Source organism: Oryzias latipes, chromosome 17 (assembly GCF_053564925.1).
Source record: "Oryzias latipes strain Hd-rR chromosome 17, Olatipes_Hd-rR_3.1".
NCBI classification, from domain to species: domain Eukaryota; kingdom Metazoa; phylum Chordata; class Actinopteri; order Beloniformes; family Adrianichthyidae; genus Oryzias; species Oryzias latipes.
This window is the reverse complement of record NC_136253.1, coordinates 2,131,754-2,148,595: the sequence shown is the minus strand read 5'-3', so window position 1 is coordinate 2,148,595 and position 16,842 is coordinate 2,131,754. Positions and strand designations below refer to the sequence as shown.

Sequence of the window (16,842 nt, the reverse complement as noted above, 5' to 3'; positions counted from 1 at the left end):
CCTCCCCACTCCCCTTTGGCATTCCCAACAGTACCTGTTTGCTCCAAGAAGCCAAAATCACAAAGATATAGAGCAGGGGTGGCGAACAAGTTTGACACCAAGAGCCAAATTTTTTCACTGTGAGAGTCAAAGAGCCACACCACACACTGACCTGCCAAGACACACACACACAAACACGCAATAAAAGCTGTATTATTTTCCATAACACAATCCTCTCCCTACAACACAACAGCAAGGATGGTACTTGTGTTTATTTCAAGGAAAGGGTCCACCCTTAATGCACACATCAAATGTAGATTAGCCAGAGTTAACACAGCAACTACCCTGGAGGTCAGATACCCCCTCCACACACACACCCACACCCACACACACACACACACACACACACACACACACACACACTCTCTCTCTCTCTCTCTTTCTATCTCACTCTGAATAACTGAATATTTCACCATTCATCATTTAACTGTAATTCTTTGCATCTCAACAATATTCCTCTTTCAATGACGTTTACACCAACAAATACACAAACATCTGGACAGAGCATCCTTCTGGTGTCTGAGTCATTCATATTCACAATAAACACATTAAATACATTACATCTCAGTTGTGTGCAACTTAAATTATTTTTTACCATCATTAGAACATCTTGCTTTTATATGTTTTTTTATATTTAAAATTGAATGACTGACTTTTTGCATCAAAAGTCTTAGGGGCTGAAGGCGGGGCTAACCCCCAGGCCAGTCGTAGCCTCTCTGATCACTTCCTGTACATGAGTGTCCGTCAGAACGGACCGATGCCTTGATTTCACGTGTTTCAAGGTAATAAACTGGGACTGGCAGACATATATTGAGGAGAACATCGGCAGTAGCTTGAGATCAGCTCTTTTACATACGGGCATTTCTCTCTGTTCTCCAAAATGTAACAAAGAGATTTCAGCTCAATCATCTCTGTTCGCTCGCTGCCTCGTCAGTGACATGCGGGGATCTCAGGCAGTCAGTCTCTGCATTAAAGGATCCATGAGAAACGTGATCTGCGGTCGTTTCCGTCCAGTTGAGCAAGCAGCGTCACGTTCTGCACTTTATTCATTCTGACTGCAGCTTTCTGCTGTGAACTCCACAAAGAAGGAAAGTGGGATGAGGCCTTTTTGTATGTGCACTTTGAAAAGCTTCAACTTGTTCATAAAGGAGACAATTTAATTTGTGTCAGATCAGGAAGAGTTTTTAATTTTCCCTAGGATCCGTTTTGTTCTTTTCTGCCATGAACTATTTTACTGCTTCTAAGCTCATAATAATAATAAACATCGCGACTTGCTGTTCAGTAAAAAAGTAAGAATCTTCCCGTTTTTCCAGAAACGTCCTGTGTTTATCTTTATACTCTGAATTTCATCATTTTGACCATGAGGATAACAGTCTGCAGTAGGGCTGAAACGATTCCTCGAGTTACTCGAGTTACTCGATTACAATACTTCCTCGAGGCAAAAACTCTGCCTCGAAGCCTCGTTAAAATCCTATGACGCGCACTATACGCGCGGCGTAGGGATTTGATTGTGTCACACGGACCGTTTATTCACACGGACCGTTTGAATTTAGTTGGCGCGATGGCGGAGAATAGATCTATAAATAAACGGCAGAAAACGTGAGATGTCGCGGCAAAATAGAGCTGGCATACCACAACAGCACATCTTCCATGATTCAGCATCTGAACAGAAGACATCTATGCTGTTTCACCAAGCATCGCTGAAACAAGGTAAGTCAACGTAGTCTAAGCCTATTGATGTTGGCTGATTTTAATCCCATACTGCATTTGTAGCGATGTCGTGATGAGGTTTGACTAGATATGATGTTTAACTCTGATGACGTTTTAAAGTAGTAAACGTAACTATCACGTTCAATTGCAAGAGAGTATAGCCTAAAAAAAGAACCCCTTCACACACACACAAACACGTACATTTTGATGTTTGTTTTGAGATTACAGCTTATTATTTCAAATTGTTTATAATTGTTTTATTTACATCATTTTTTTATACATTTTATACATTGTGTACCTGTTTGGCTTGATATTTTATATTCATTTTTTGTTCTCAGGTTAACTAAACTAAATTTGCAGAAGGTGCAATCCTTTTTTTGTAATGTTGTGTATTAAGAAGACAAAAAACCAAGTTTATATTCATATTAGTTTTATAATACATGTTATACATGTTACAGTAAGTTCATTTAACTGTACATTGTTCTATAATTGTTGGCAATGCCAACTTGGCACTTAACTTTTGGAGCCAAACTTTTGGACTTGGAAATAAATACCTCTGTTGAGAAATAAAAGCCAAATGCTTGTTCATTTTACAGCCACATCATTTTTGTTATGCATTATTTGTTTTGGTTGTTCAAGAACACACACAAAGCGTTTTATCTGATTAATCGATCGATTAAGTACTAGATTAATCGATTACAAAAAGAATCGATAGCTGCAGCCCTAGTCTGCAGCACATCTAATATTTATCTATGTGTTCCGGCATTGGGTGTAACCTGCGCAAATGATTGGCGGCCACGTATGTGTCGGGAGCAGCATCAAACACACACACTGCCGAATTACTTTTATTATTATTCATTATTTATTTTTAATTCCCTCTGATGGTTTGAGTGTGGTTTAAGAGGGAACAAATTATGAAATGAGGCTCAGTATATAGAAAATATGATGAGACGCAAAGAGCCGCATGCTTATTGGCCAAGAGCCGCATGCGGCTCTCGAGCCGCGTGTTCGCCACCCCTGATATAGAGAAAGCCTTTAGTCATTCTATTTTTTACATGTTCTTGAGTGTCTTCATTTTCTACATTATATTTTTTCTTTACTGCAAGTTTTTCAAGCTTTAAATTGGCTTCAATCACCTAATTTCTATGAAGCTTTGAGAAAAGGGAGAAAATGTTCATGTCTGTCTGAGACAAGTGTATTTGGGCAGTGAGGAATTTTACTGCCATACACGTCTGTAATTAGACTCCGTGGATTTCACAGATCACAGTTATTTTTAGAAAGAAACTCCTGCAATAAACGAGGAAACTCTGTACTGGTGAAAAGGTAACAGAAATATGCGTAGCTGAGCAGAAGACATAGAAATTCGCTTTTTCATCATTACTGGATGAGAAACAGACGTGCAGGAAACAGTGCAGCTGGGCAAACTGTAGGACGTGAGGAGCTGCATCCCTCAAAGTCTTTATTAGGATTATGACGGGAGAGGATCCACTATTTATTGATTTTTTTATTGTTTTTTTTTAAATGTATCAGTATATTTTTCCTGAATTTTTCTCTTTGAAAATCATAGTGTGTTATTTGTTCATTGTTTTATTTCATAAATAATGTTATTTATTTTAACAAAAGGATCATGAATGAATGAAACTTTATCCAAATAGCACTTTACAACTCCTTGAAGGTACCAAAGGGCTTCACAATAAAAAAGAAATCTAAAATGGGAACAAAAGTTTTAAACTAAACACTCTAGAATATTCTGTTTTAGAATATAATTTTCAATCCTAATGTTTTCATCTAATTCCATATTATTTCTTTCTCACTTCACGCATCTGCTCCTGGTCCAGCCCTTCTATTGTATTTTAGAACCCAATGTGGCCCGCCAGTTAAAATTATTGCCCACCCCTGGAATAGGCATTAGGCATTTTCCCATTTAACAAAAGCAATTCTGTTAGAATATCTCATGCCACTTTTTTTTTTTGCATGCGTTCATAAAATGTGCTCATATTTTTACAAACCTTTAGTAAATCAGGCCTTTGATGTAGTTTGAAAATCTGTAAAACTTACATTGAGTTTTAGAGTGAAATTTGAAAATTTGAAATAAAAACCCCTTTCAAAAAATGTGGATATCACGGTAAAGTGTATCCATTTCCCTTCAAAAATTTAACTTTAGGGCCCACTGTTTAATTGATTTCAAGTTTTTTATTTTATTTTTTTTAACATATTTTGGGGCTCCAACCCATGAAACCCTAAAAACACAATTTCAAAATTTATTTAAAGATTAGAATAGACTGTTGAGAAATCTGCCCACATTTGTCAGAGCATGAATGTTTTAACCTGAGTTTTACCAACTAATCATCCACTAAACTCAAAGCACCTGCACAGCGTCCCCAGATAGCAGTGAACTGGTTAAGTTAGATTTGCTGTTAAATTCTTGGAAAGGGTTTGTTTTTCTGCAACAGTAAGAAGTTAACAGATATTTGAGGTCAAAGTTGGAGCATGTGAACAAAACGGTAGATAAGATGAGCCAGACTTCACAAAAACTGACTTAATTGTTGAATGTTTTGTTTTCATTTGCTAGGAATGAAGCCGTATTGTTATTAAAGAAGCATCATTTATTGCTAGAAAAATAGTATGCCTTTATATCTTAATACATACAACATGATTTCTTTGTTGATTTCAGTCACAATCTCCTTACCAAACCTATCATCACTGAAAACACCACCACCCCTGTGATCATTTTACGCTTTCTCAGCACAGGAGATAAGAATGCTCTGACAGAAAAAAATACTTATCTTGTCTTATCTACAAGCATAGATATACACGGGCAGAAAAGGGTTTGAGCAGCAAAAATAATTCACAATTTATTCAGCTCTTCACTAAAGCAGACTGTCTGCAGACAAATCTCCTGACTCCTGTCAAAACATCTTCCAACTAGGCAGCCTCGGTTGTCCCTGTGGACGGAGACCTGATGGCACAAAGTCTCCTGGACGGACTGACACAGGATCTGAGTGTGTTTGAAGAAAATATTTCACCTCTTTTTCGAGGTTTTCTTACAGGGTGCAGCTGTGTTTGAGGGTCACCCTATGAGGCTTTTTTTTTATCTCTGCTTTGAGGTCAGCTTTTGTGAAGATTGAAAGCAGGCTGCCAGTTTCATTAAAAGATGAGTCACTGCACGACATGACATTTGACACTTTATGTGTTTGTTGGAGGTCTAATAAATCCAGGCTTTTAATTTGTAAAGAGAAATCTCCACTAGCTGATGCCACTTAAAAACACATGCATTCTGACATGAGATGCCATAGAAAAAGAGACCCCCCCAACCCCCATGAATTCAAAATGGTGGCACATGGTCTCATGCAGACACCCGTCACACCGTTCTGCACGCTTCAATTCCCTCTGGGGAAATCTGGTTGCTGTCTAGAAAATACTGTCAAAATTCAGAGTGAGATGGAAGTTGATCTGGAAAACCGAAATGAGGAAGATGAGCGGGATTTAGGGGGAAGGATGGAAAAGAAGGGAAGGATGATGATAGAGGGGGGGTCACAAAGCAGAGCTTGAGTTTGTTTCTTAGACAAAGAAAAAAAACAACATGAAAGACGTGAGAGGAAGAGGAGAAAAAGAACTTCAACAGATGAATTTGTGATGTTTATTCTATGTATAAATCTGGTCCTTAATGTATTGTGGAGGAATTTTGTCCTTTTTTTTTTACAAAAGGAGTCAAGAACAAAATTGAAGAAACTAAGAAAGAAAAGAACTAACAAAAAATTGAGATTTTGATCAAACATTTTTAAAAATCCCAAAGATAAAAGAAATCCAAGAAAAGCCAATAAGGAAAAGAGATGCTCTTAACAAATAAGAGTGAATGTTTTTATTGCATTATAAGGTGCAAAGACCGCAGCCTGACATGAATCTGTTTCCATCAACCATGACATAAAAACATGTTTACACCAGCCTATTTTGAAACTGTATATTTTTATTGTTTCCATTTTTTAAGGTGGTCTTGGACTCAGAGAAAGGCACCAAACAAATTATTCATTCATTTCATGTTCTATTCCGTTTTGTCCCTTTTGGGGACACTGGGCTGCTGGAGCCTATCCCAGCCACTTATGGGCAAAGGCAGGGGATGCAAATAGAACAAAACAAATAGAATTCATTAATATTAATATTATTATACTTATTTTTATAGTGTTATAATTTACACTGGAGGGCATCAGACACAGTTAACTAAAAAAAAAAAGAAAACAAATAGCTTTATTGCTGTTTTTCTGACGCAGCTGGATGAAATGGTTAATAGAGACAGTGATGAGATATCTGGAGGAAGGGAATAAACTAGTCATAGATGAAGTTGATAGTATAGAGAGGTGATGAGACGGAATGAAGGTTTTGAAAGGCATTTGATGAGTCCAGTGAGCAAGACTTCAATGGCATTGTAGCACACTCACAAGATAAAACGATGGTTTTTGAGGAAGTTAAATGTTAAAACTAAAATAAAAATAATAATAATAATTAAACCATGTTTGATTTTTGTAGAATAAATAGCTTTTTGATTTGTTGTAGATCTTGACATCAAACATTCTATCAAAACTGACTGCAGCCTGACAAAGTTCACATTTTTAGTTATAAAAATTGTCAAAAACACAGTTTGTCTTCACCTTCTGTTCCACTGGAGGCTAGCTTTAGCTTGATTGATAGATTTTTTCAGAAAACCTCAAGCATCTTCATCAAGGTTTAAAAAAACGTTCTTATCTTGATTGTTGGTTTTGCACTTTAAAAGCAATAAAAGAAAAAAAAGTTCAAAATGGTTTTTGTTATTGGGAGTTTTAAAGCCTCATAGAACAAACAATCACTTGGTTTCTACAGTTTGATTTTGAGGAGAGTATGAGTTCACATCAGTTTCTTCTCATTCACATTGAGCCCACTGGATTATGAAAGATTCTTCAGTCTGCTCTGAGTCTGCAATCCTGAACTAAATGAGTTTGAATGCAGCAGTCTACGTTCTGGCATGAGTGAATAAAACCTCAGGGGTCCTGCAGCCAGTTGCTGAGACAGGTTGACTTTATATCGAGCCAGGGGACCATAAATAAGGCATTATGGGTATGGAGGGAGAATGCTTGGCTCAAATGTGCCCCTTTAAAAGGCACTTTGACCATTAGCTGAGTGTCCAAGCTGCTTTCGGAGAAAGACCAATATGTTTGCCTGTTCATGGGAACCTCTTCATGGCAAGGATGCATTTCAAGAGACTGGAGGAGACACAAGGAACAGCCCCGGGACCATGACCCCCGCCACCCTTGTCTTTTGTGCAGTTAATCTTATTGTGAGAGCTCTGTCTAATGGGGTCTAATGGCGGCCAAACCCATCCCGAAACACAGCTCTTCAATCACTTTAAATATATTTTACAGAGCACTTCACATGCAAGAGATGTTGAATGATTGCACATGTTATCCTTCATTTATTATTCCTCTACATTTTCATCTGTCACTGCTCCATATGAGTTAAAATGTAATGTGATTTTTATTTCTTTATCTCCGCATTTTATTTTTTCTCACATCTTTTATTGATTCATAAACCTCCACTTCCTTTAGAGTGTCGGGGGACATTTCTTCTGTTACTTTGCAAAGGATGAAGCGGAAAACAGAAAATTTCATCATGTGGAGCACATGTAAACCCCATGTGCTGTTGAGCTTGAGGTCATGACCTCATCAAAATGTATTCAGGAATTCTTTTGGTATACAAGAGATTTCATGGCTTCGTCACAATTTTTTATAAGTTAACCAGGTTTTAACCCTTTAACACCGGAGCTTTGGCTGCAGATGTTGTTGGAATTATCATAACTCGTCAGCTGTTTATGCAAATAAATGTAATGAATTCATGAATTACTTAATGCCAACGGATTCTGAAGCGGTGAAAAACAGCTTTGTGCAGATATGCAACACTTTACACTTTTACAGTAGTAAAGTGCTTACGCAATCAATGGAAATCAACTACTCTACAATAGGGCGCTCCGGATCATGTCTTTGAACTTATGTCACAAAAGACACACTGAATTATAAGGCGCATTGAGCGAGACAAAAGAGTCAAAGGCAAGGCCACCAGTTCGTCAGTCCTTATTAACTACGTTCACGGTAAATCTAACTTGTTTGTAACACGCTACACATTAGAATTGTTAGCCAGGTTAGCTTATTTTACGATACCTTTAACTCCCAACCTTGTTTGCAATACGTAAAAAAACCCAGACTGATAACCACTAAAACAAATGTTACTGTGACTACGCTAACTGCTAACCTTGTTAGTAACAAGTAAAAAACACAGTCCAACACCTCTACACATTAGCGTATTAGCGTATTTACTTTTTTTTTTTTTTTTTTTTTTAACTTGTCCTGTCCAACAGCTAGGCAAACAGATGAGAGCTGAGGGCCTCTTTTGTTGGACATATTTTATTTTAACAAGAGGGGTTATTAATCTTCAGACAAACCATACGTATGTCTGAATAAACCCCTTTTGTAATTGAGGCCAAACTTTATTAATTTCAATCATGTTTGAAAATCTTTGGTGTTGGACCGGACGGAAAAAGAAAGGAGGGAAGAAGAGAGAGGGACGTAAGAGAGAGGGGGGGTAGGAGGGTGATAATCGGAGGGGAAAGGGGGTAAGACCATGAAGCAGCATAGAGCAGACAGGCTTACTGGTTGTTTATCGTTACGGTACGGTTCAAATGTAGTACAAAAAGGGCGGGGCCTGTTCACACACACTCAAATATTATCAACACACCTGCTAGCCGCAAAAATGTCCACATGTCAACATGCACACAAAACAGATAGTGTTCACGAACGCATACCTATGCCTTTAAACCAACTAGTGTGAAATCTTTCATTCATTCAATCATGCAAACTATTAGTGCAAAGGTGAGCCAACACCTGTGCTCAGGTGAGTGTTTATGTTCTTCTAAAATGGATGGTGGAATGTGAAAAGAAGGAGGAGGAGCGCCCAGCCACCCCCACACCCATACCCCAGCAGCAGCGGCAGCCGGAATTCCCCCAACGCCACACGGGAACAGGCAGGGAACAACCGCCCCCCGGGCGACCAAGACCGCCACCCAGGCCAGGGCCAGCAGGACCGCCGCGAGGCCCCCAGAGCCAGAGAGCAGGGAGGCGCAGAGGGAAAGAGAGCGCCGCCCCAGCCCAGCCAGGAAAGCAGCCCCCCGCCGCGCCGGAAGAGCCCAACGCAGGGCCCCACCGGAGAGGGACGCCCACAGCCCCAGACGAGCACCCCACCACCACCCAGGAGTTCCGGGCATCCCCCCGCCCCGACCCCAGGTACGAGCCAGGACCCCCCAAGGGAGACCCGCTCCGCACTCCAGGCAGCCACCCACCCGGCCCACGGTTGGTCCAGGTAGGAGCAAGGCAGGGGCCCGCCGCCCCCGCCCAGGAGGGGGGAACCCCGGGGAAAAAAGGGCGGCCCACAAGGGGTGTTATAAATATGGCCCGACCAGGCTCGGCCATGTTGGAAGTTTGGCGGGGCCCAGCGCCCAGGGGCAAGGACCAGGACCCACCCCCCAGGGACACGAACACCCCCGGCCCTGGTGTAATATGAACCCCCCCACCGCGCGGAGAGAGCACCGCCGGGCCCAGGGAGCCGGCACCCAAGGGACACGGCCGCCATCGCCAAGGGGCCCACACCCCCCACCAGGGAAGGGGTAGGGGACAGATGGACCCAGGTCCCACCTTCCTTGTAAAATGTGTGTGCGTGTATGGGTGCTTGAGAGGGTGTTTGTGTGCATGTGTGTGTGTTTATGTTTGAATGTATATATTGAAGGGGGAGGGGTGTGTGTACTAAGGGGGGTGCAGTTAAAATTGGCGAGTAGGGCACTAAGGGGACATCTCCTGATTACTCACAGTGATGTCCCCTCACCCTCCACACCAAAGGGCCCTAAATGTCTAAGGTGCGGTTAAAATTGGCGGGTAGGGTGCCAGGAGGACATCTGCTGCTTGCTTGCAGTGATGTCCAAGCACCCCCCCTACCAAGGACCCTACATGTCTAAGGTGCAAATAAAACCGAAAGAGGGGGGGCCCACTCCATACGGCAACCATAGGAGGGGGGCCACTCCCAAGTAGCCCCCCCCCAAGGCGCATCGCAGGCTAGACCCCCCACCCCCTCACCCTAATATGAGGTTATAAAAGGAAGGGGGTAAGTTGGGGACAGCTGGTAGACTGTCCCCCGGTGGTCAAACAGCCGTCCCCCAGCCCACCCCCAGCAAAGGGGCCAGGGCCACCCAGCCCAGGGGCCCACCCCCGGAGGCGCCGACACCCTAGGCCCGGCACCACCCGCCCCACACAGAGAGAGAGGAGCCAGAAAGCGTCGCCCCCCCCCGGAGCAAGCCCAGGCCCCCACCCCCAGACGCCGGCCCTAGAAGAGCTCTGGTCAGGCCTCGACGGGACCGAGGAGGCCAACCGGCCGAGGCAACCACTGATTGCCTCAGCGGAGACCCCGACCCGTTAGCCCCCCCGACCCGTACTAATAATGGGCCCCCCTCCCCCCCAGGACGCCCCCCAACAGGACAGGGCCGACAAGCCCCCCACCCCACCCCACCCCAGACCCCGCAGCCGAAGCGGGTGACACCCAGAGCGACCGGGGGCCCCGAGAGGGTTGTCCCGTCCCGTCCCAGAGCCAGGGAAGGGCCGATCCCAGCCCCAGGTGCAGATGGGCAGCCCATCCGGCGCCGCTGGGCCCCCCCCACCCGAGCAGGGTCCCCCGCCAACCCCCCCCAGCACAGGCAAAGGGACCACCCCCCCAAGCCAAGCCAGACCACCCCCCCACCACGCACCCCCACACCCAAGCCCAGACGACCTTGCAGCGCCCCAGCCCGCCCCACCCAGGCACCGGACCCGACCCCCCGACCAACGGAGCCCCCCACCGCCCCCGCCAGGCACCGGAAGCCCCGACCCCCACCCCAAACCACGGCAGAAGGGCAAGGAGCAGCGACGACCAAGCCCCCCACCCCCTAAGTCATGGAGTCAACCACAGGAGACCAGAGAGACTGAATTCTTTCAAAGTTACTTGAGCTTGGGGCTGACATTTTTTCCAAGCTGATATGATCAAACAGCAGATTTCTGTGTTGACTTATGTTTATATTTTTCTTGTTTTTCCAATTTATTAAATAGTTTTTTGGCAATACAAAGAGTTATGAAAATGTTAGATGCTAATCCTTCTTCTATATCGATGGCACTCATGTCACCAAGCACACAAAGTGACGGTGAGGCAGTGATTGAAACCTTAAGCCAGACTGATAAATCGGCACATACCTGCTGCCAGAGAGCCTGGACAGGAGTGCAGAACCACAGTGCGTGCATGTAGCTGTCGGGTAGATTATTATCACAGTGCTCGCAAATGTCTGAGTTACTGAGACCCATCTTGAACATCCTTTGTCCAGTGTAGTAAATTCTGTGAAGAGTTTTGAGATGGATTAGCTGCAGATTTGGACTTTTTGTCAGTTTAAAGGTGTTTAGACAGAGTTCTGACCAGAAGCTTTCATCTGTGCTGATGCTCAAATCTGCATCCCATTTTTTTGTTGGAAGGGCAATATTGTTATCTAAATTACATAAAAGTTTGTATATTTTGGAGAGAGTTCTATTCATTGAAAAATTAATCAGAGTGGTAACTACATCTGGTAGCTTTAAATCGTCGTCTTTAATTTTATACTTTTTAGTAATACTTGATTTAAGTTGCTGATATTCCAAGAAGTTATTTATTCCATGTTTGTCTTGAAGTTCCTGGGGAGTTATGAATCTTCTATCAATAATTACGTGCTCTAGTTGTTTTATGCCCCCTGCTTGCCAAGCTGGGAAGTGAATCATTTTTTTGTTAATAAGGATGTCCGGGTTGTTCCAGATGGGTGTCAATTTGCACGGTTGAATTGATGATTTTGATATTTTGAGAAATTCCCACCAGGCTGTTAAGGTGGCATTTATATTAATGCTTTTGAAAAAATCCTGTTTTTTAACTGTTTGGCTAATAAATGGTAGCTGTGAAAGGTTGATCTTTCCACATAACGCCTGTTCCAAGTCTAACCATGAGTTGGTTTCTGGATTATTTTTTAACCATTTTAAGATATATTGTAATCTATTTGCAAGAAAGTATTTGTGGAGATTAGGTAGTTCTAATCCTCCACAGCTTTTTGCAGATTTTAAAGTTTTTAGACTAATTCTTGCAGGTTTGTTGTTCCATAGAAAGCTTGATATGGATGAGTCTAATGTTTTGAACCATTTTAATGGCGGTTGTGTGGGAATCATTGAGAAGAGATAATTAACTTTGGGTAAGATTTTCATTTTAACCGTGGCTACCTTGCCCATAAGGGACAGAGGGAGGTTGGTCCAGCGTGTTAGATCGTCCTGTATGCTTTTCAGTAATGGGGTGTGGTTTAGCTGCAACAGTTCTGATAGTTTGGGGGAAAAGTAGATACCCAGATATTTGATATTTCCTGTTTTAACTGGAATTGTGAGTCTTTGTTCCATATTCCTGTTGAGTGGTAATAAAACAGACTTATTCCAGTTAATGGAATAGTCTGATATGGAGGAGAATTCATTTATGATCATTGCCGTTTCATTTACAGATTGTAAATTCCTTAAAAACAGTAATATGTCATCCGCATAAAGACTAATTTTATGATGGCTGTGTTTGGTTTTTATTCCTATAATGCTCTCATTCTGTCTTATTGCTGCAGCTAAAGGCTCAATGAATATAGCAAAAAGAGAAGGAGAGAGTGGGCAGCCCTGTCTGGTTCCTCTTCCAAGAAAAAACCTGTTTGAAGTCTGTTTATTAGTTCTAACTGATGCATTGGGGTATTAGCGTATTTACAACACCCAAACTTCCAACAACCAAACAAAAAAACAGACAGACATTTTGACAGACCACTTTGTCCGAATCGCTTTTACATTAGTAAGCAAAGCCATAATTAATCCATATATAAGGTACTCTGAATTATAAAACACACAGTCTTTTTTGACAAAAATTTAGACTTTGAATTACACCTTATAGTGTGGAAAATACAGTAATTCTGAAGTGGAGAAAAGCAGATTTGCACCAATGTTCAACACTTCACTCTTGTAAAGTGTTGAATTTCTGCGCAAAATTGCTTTTTTCCGCTTCAGAATATTTTACAATTACAGAAAATGCATAAATATTTAAAGAGTTATGCTTGTTGAAAGAGTGTGCAGTATTTTTTCTCACCAGTGACATCTCCGCTATTAAAGGGTTAAATTTCAAACTGGACCAAGATCATCAAAGTACCACTACCAGTGTTTAACTGTTACTGTTATATCCCTTTCTGAAATGCTATGTTTGCTTTTCCAAAAACCAAAAACTTAATCAATTGCTTCATCAGTTTCTAGAATATTTGCGAAAAAATTTGGGAATTATCTAGACGTTTTTCTTTATCTCCAAAGTAGGATGATTCTACATGTCTTTCTTTTCAGCAGTGTGTCTTTTCTTTGAAACACTTTAATGGATCCATTTTTGTCTAGTCTACTTCCTGTTGTTGAATCATGAACTCTGACCTTGTTGGAGTCAAAGGACGGCAGCAGTTCTTTAAAAGTCTTTGTGCTTCTTTAATGACCTCCTGGGTGAGTCAATTTTTTCTGTTCATTTTATTCCACCAATACCTCCTGGAAATGCTCTTCCATTGCAAATACTGTCAGTGCTTCTCTGTGATTCTGGAACCCTTTTAGACTTTCTTACCATCTATTCTTGGATTTTTCTCAGATGTTGGATGATGCTTTTTGTGACGTCTCAGCTTAATTTGTCACACAGCTTTTATTATTGAGATTTCTAGATCCAACAGCCTAGTGTGTGAACTCTCCAACAAAACAGTTACATTATATCAAAGCTTAAGTCTGTTTATGTTCTCCCTTAATAGACTAAATCTGTGTTCAAAAGCACATCTAACAAAACTTTTAAATGTAAAAAAGGGGTTTCATTGCTGGGGGTATTTTCATATAAATAAATGAAAGCCTTTAGACATTTCTAAATTCTATTTTGTGTATTAAACAATTTTCAGAACATCACTGTCTTTCATAAGAAATTCTGTCCAAATATTGACAGATTATGTAATTTCTATGAAATGTGATGTGAAGCAGTCATGCAGCAAATTCTGGATCAAAGCAGCATTAAAAAAACACAGCGCTGTTGTGTTCTTTTTAGGGTCTCAAGGATGGAGTTTTCTTCCACAAAGGACAGGGCAACGACTGTAATCACGGCTTAGTATCATGAATATACAGTCTAGTGTATTCGTCTCTTATGCCCATAATTCATCTGCATATCCTTGAACTTTCAGACTCCATGTCTGATGCCTTCAGGAGACACAAACAAACCAGCTACAATTTTATGCAAATGCACTGCAAGATCCAGCTCTGCTTTACTGAAATATGGCTGCTTTTAGACGTCTGAAAAACAAGAAACTACTGGGGCTATCAACATATAAAGTCTACTTATCATTACCTTCTTGTGTGATTGTGCGATCGCTGGGTTTTCATGGTCCACGGAGCGTGAAAAGCCACAAAATTTGACAGGAAACAACAGGTTAGTTAATTATAACATGTTATTTTTACAAGCAAAGCTGACAGCAGCTGGCTCCTAAAGCAGCTCTGCAACATGACAGCAATAGTTGTGGATTTGTGTTAATGATGAAACATTTGCAGCCAAATCTACTGTTTTTAGAAGGATTAGCATTCTTAATCTGGATATTATACATATGGTATTAGATTTTATAAAAATGCCGAACACCTGCTATAAATACTAAGCTGCTGTTTATTGGGGATTATCTTTCATTTAATGACGTGATGTCAATTTAAGCATCACGGCTAGATTAAGACATAGAGGACAACAGCAAGATGAGGAAAAAAATGCGGGGAAAAGGTCATTTAAATGTAAAAATGCTGCAAGGAAGTATTTTGCTCTAAAAAAAGGCATGTTATTAGTTGGATTTTTATGCAGATATAGTAAATATTCACTTTTATAACATTTATTTTCTAAAAGTCTGTGTTTGTGTGTGTGTGGGAAGTTGACTCAAAAATGACAGTGATGAATGACTCAAACAAAAAAAAACCATCTTTATTTGGTTATTCCTGTTTCTCAATATTTATACTAAAAAAATCCAGCTGGATCAAAAAGTTCTACCAACCTCCACCCTTAGAAAGTTGTTTTACCAGTCCAATAGTGCAACCTGTAAGAGACATCGTTTCATTCATTAATGCTGTCAGAAGTCAGAGCCCTGTCTCCCCCTCTGGTCACTGGCGGGAGCAGTCTCCAGTACTGAATGCACTTCATCTCTCAGCTACGGTGGCCCAGAAGGGTCACAACACAACACATTAACTTTACACACAAGACATTAACTTTACACACAACACATTAACTTTACACACAACACATTAACTTAACACACAACACATTAACTTTACACACAACACATTAACTCACAACACAACACAATAACTCACAACACAACACATTAACTCACAACGCAACACATTAACTCACAACACAACACATTAACTCACAACACATTAACTCACAACACATTAACTCACAACACAACACATTAACTCACAACACATTAACTCACAACGCAACACATTAACTCACAACACAACACATTAACTCACAACACAACACATTAACTCACAACCCAACCCAATAACTCACAACACATTAACTCACAACGGAAGTAAAGCAGCAATGGAAGTGCTTTTATTCTGAAATTTCCACTGGGCTGAGTGGCTAACTGCCTAACAGAAAGTAACGTCACAGTGAGCTGTGGAGGGAGCATGTTTCTTCTACAAGAGAAGCTACACAATGTTAACGCACACTCCTCCGCGTGCTGCACTCACACCCCTCTCTGTCGCTGCACGTGCTCCTCTCCTTTCTTCCCCTCCCTCTTCCTCTCACACACGCACGCGGTCCCCAACACTTGACATGACAAAGGTGGAGAGATCCCCACTGTCAGGCTTTAATAAACACAATTTCTAAGAGGCGGGGCGTTGCACTCCTCCAACAACAGGTTAGATGACAAAACCCGGTCCATTAAGCTCTGCCGTTCACGGAGCTTCAGTAGAACTCCAAAAGCCACACGGCCTAAAGTAGGCCGCTATTATATATTCAGCGGGTTCTTTCCCACTCATGATATATTCATGAGTGGGAAAGAACCCGCTGAACCGACCCTAAAACCGCCCAAATTATGCATTTTTGACCGCAAATTTACACCCAAAACCGCCCAATCTGGCAACGCTGCTGCTAGCTTCTCTTGTAGAAAATCATGCTCCCTCCACAGTTCACTGTGACGTTACTTTCTGTTAGGTAGTTAGCCGCTCAGCCCAGTGGAAATTTCAGAATAAAATCACTTCCATTGCTGCTTTACTTCCGTTGTGAGTTAATGTGTTGTGAGTTAATGTTTTGTGAGTTATTGTGTTGTGTTGTGAGTTATTGTGTTGTGTTGTGAGTTAATGTGTTGTGTTGTGATTTATTGTGTTGTGTTGTGAGTTAATGTGTTGTGTTGTGAGTTATTGTGTTGTGTTATGAGTTAATGTGTTGTGTTGTGAGTTAATGTGTTGTGTTGTGAGTTAATGTGTTGTGTTGTGAGTTAATGTGTTGTGTTGTGAGTTAATGTGTTGTGTTGTGAGTTAATGTGTTGTGTTGTGAGTTAATGTGTTGTGTTGTGAGTTAATGTGTTGTGTTGTGAGTTAATGTGTTGTGTGTTAAGTTAATGTGTTGTTTGTAAAGTTAATGTGTTGTGTGTAAAGTTAATGTGTCGTGTTGTGAGTTAATGTGTTGTGTGTTAAGTTAATGTGTTGTGTGTAAAGTTAATGTGTTGTGTGTAAAGTTAATGTGTTGTGTTGTGTTCCTTCTGGGCCACCGTACTCAGCAACCCAACCATGCACTTCCTGGATGCCACACACCTGACCCTCTTTCATTCAACCAATCACAGTTTACTTAAGCACTGCACTGAGCCTCACTCAGTACGAAGTATTGTTTGTGCTACTCTCCCTTCCTTACCAAGCGTTGTAGTTGGACCTTATCTTCTGTTTGCTGACCCTGTTTGCCTGCCGCCTGCCCCAA

The 16,842-nt window shown here is 41.4% G+C and overlaps 1 protein-coding gene across 35 annotated transcripts in view; it reads right to left on the bottom strand.

Moving 5' to 3' along the window:
- Positions 1-16,842, bottom strand: part of pard3ab (par-3 family cell polarity regulator alpha, b) — a 363,970-nt gene that overhangs the window by 42,317 nt on the left and 304,811 nt on the right. For 3 of the 35 annotated variants that reach the window (XR_013650782.1, XM_078935609.1, XM_020711398.3), the window contains one exon: positions 14,230-14,252. The exons of the other annotated variants lie outside the window; for them this stretch is intronic. Coding sequence is in view for 2 of the 3 variants with exons in the window: in XM_078935609.1 (XP_078791735.1) it covers positions 14,230-14,252 (23 nt within the window). In the remaining variant the exon portion in view is untranslated. The remainder of the gene's footprint in view (positions 1-14,229; positions 14,253-16,842) is intronic. 35 annotated transcript variants of the gene reach the window in all.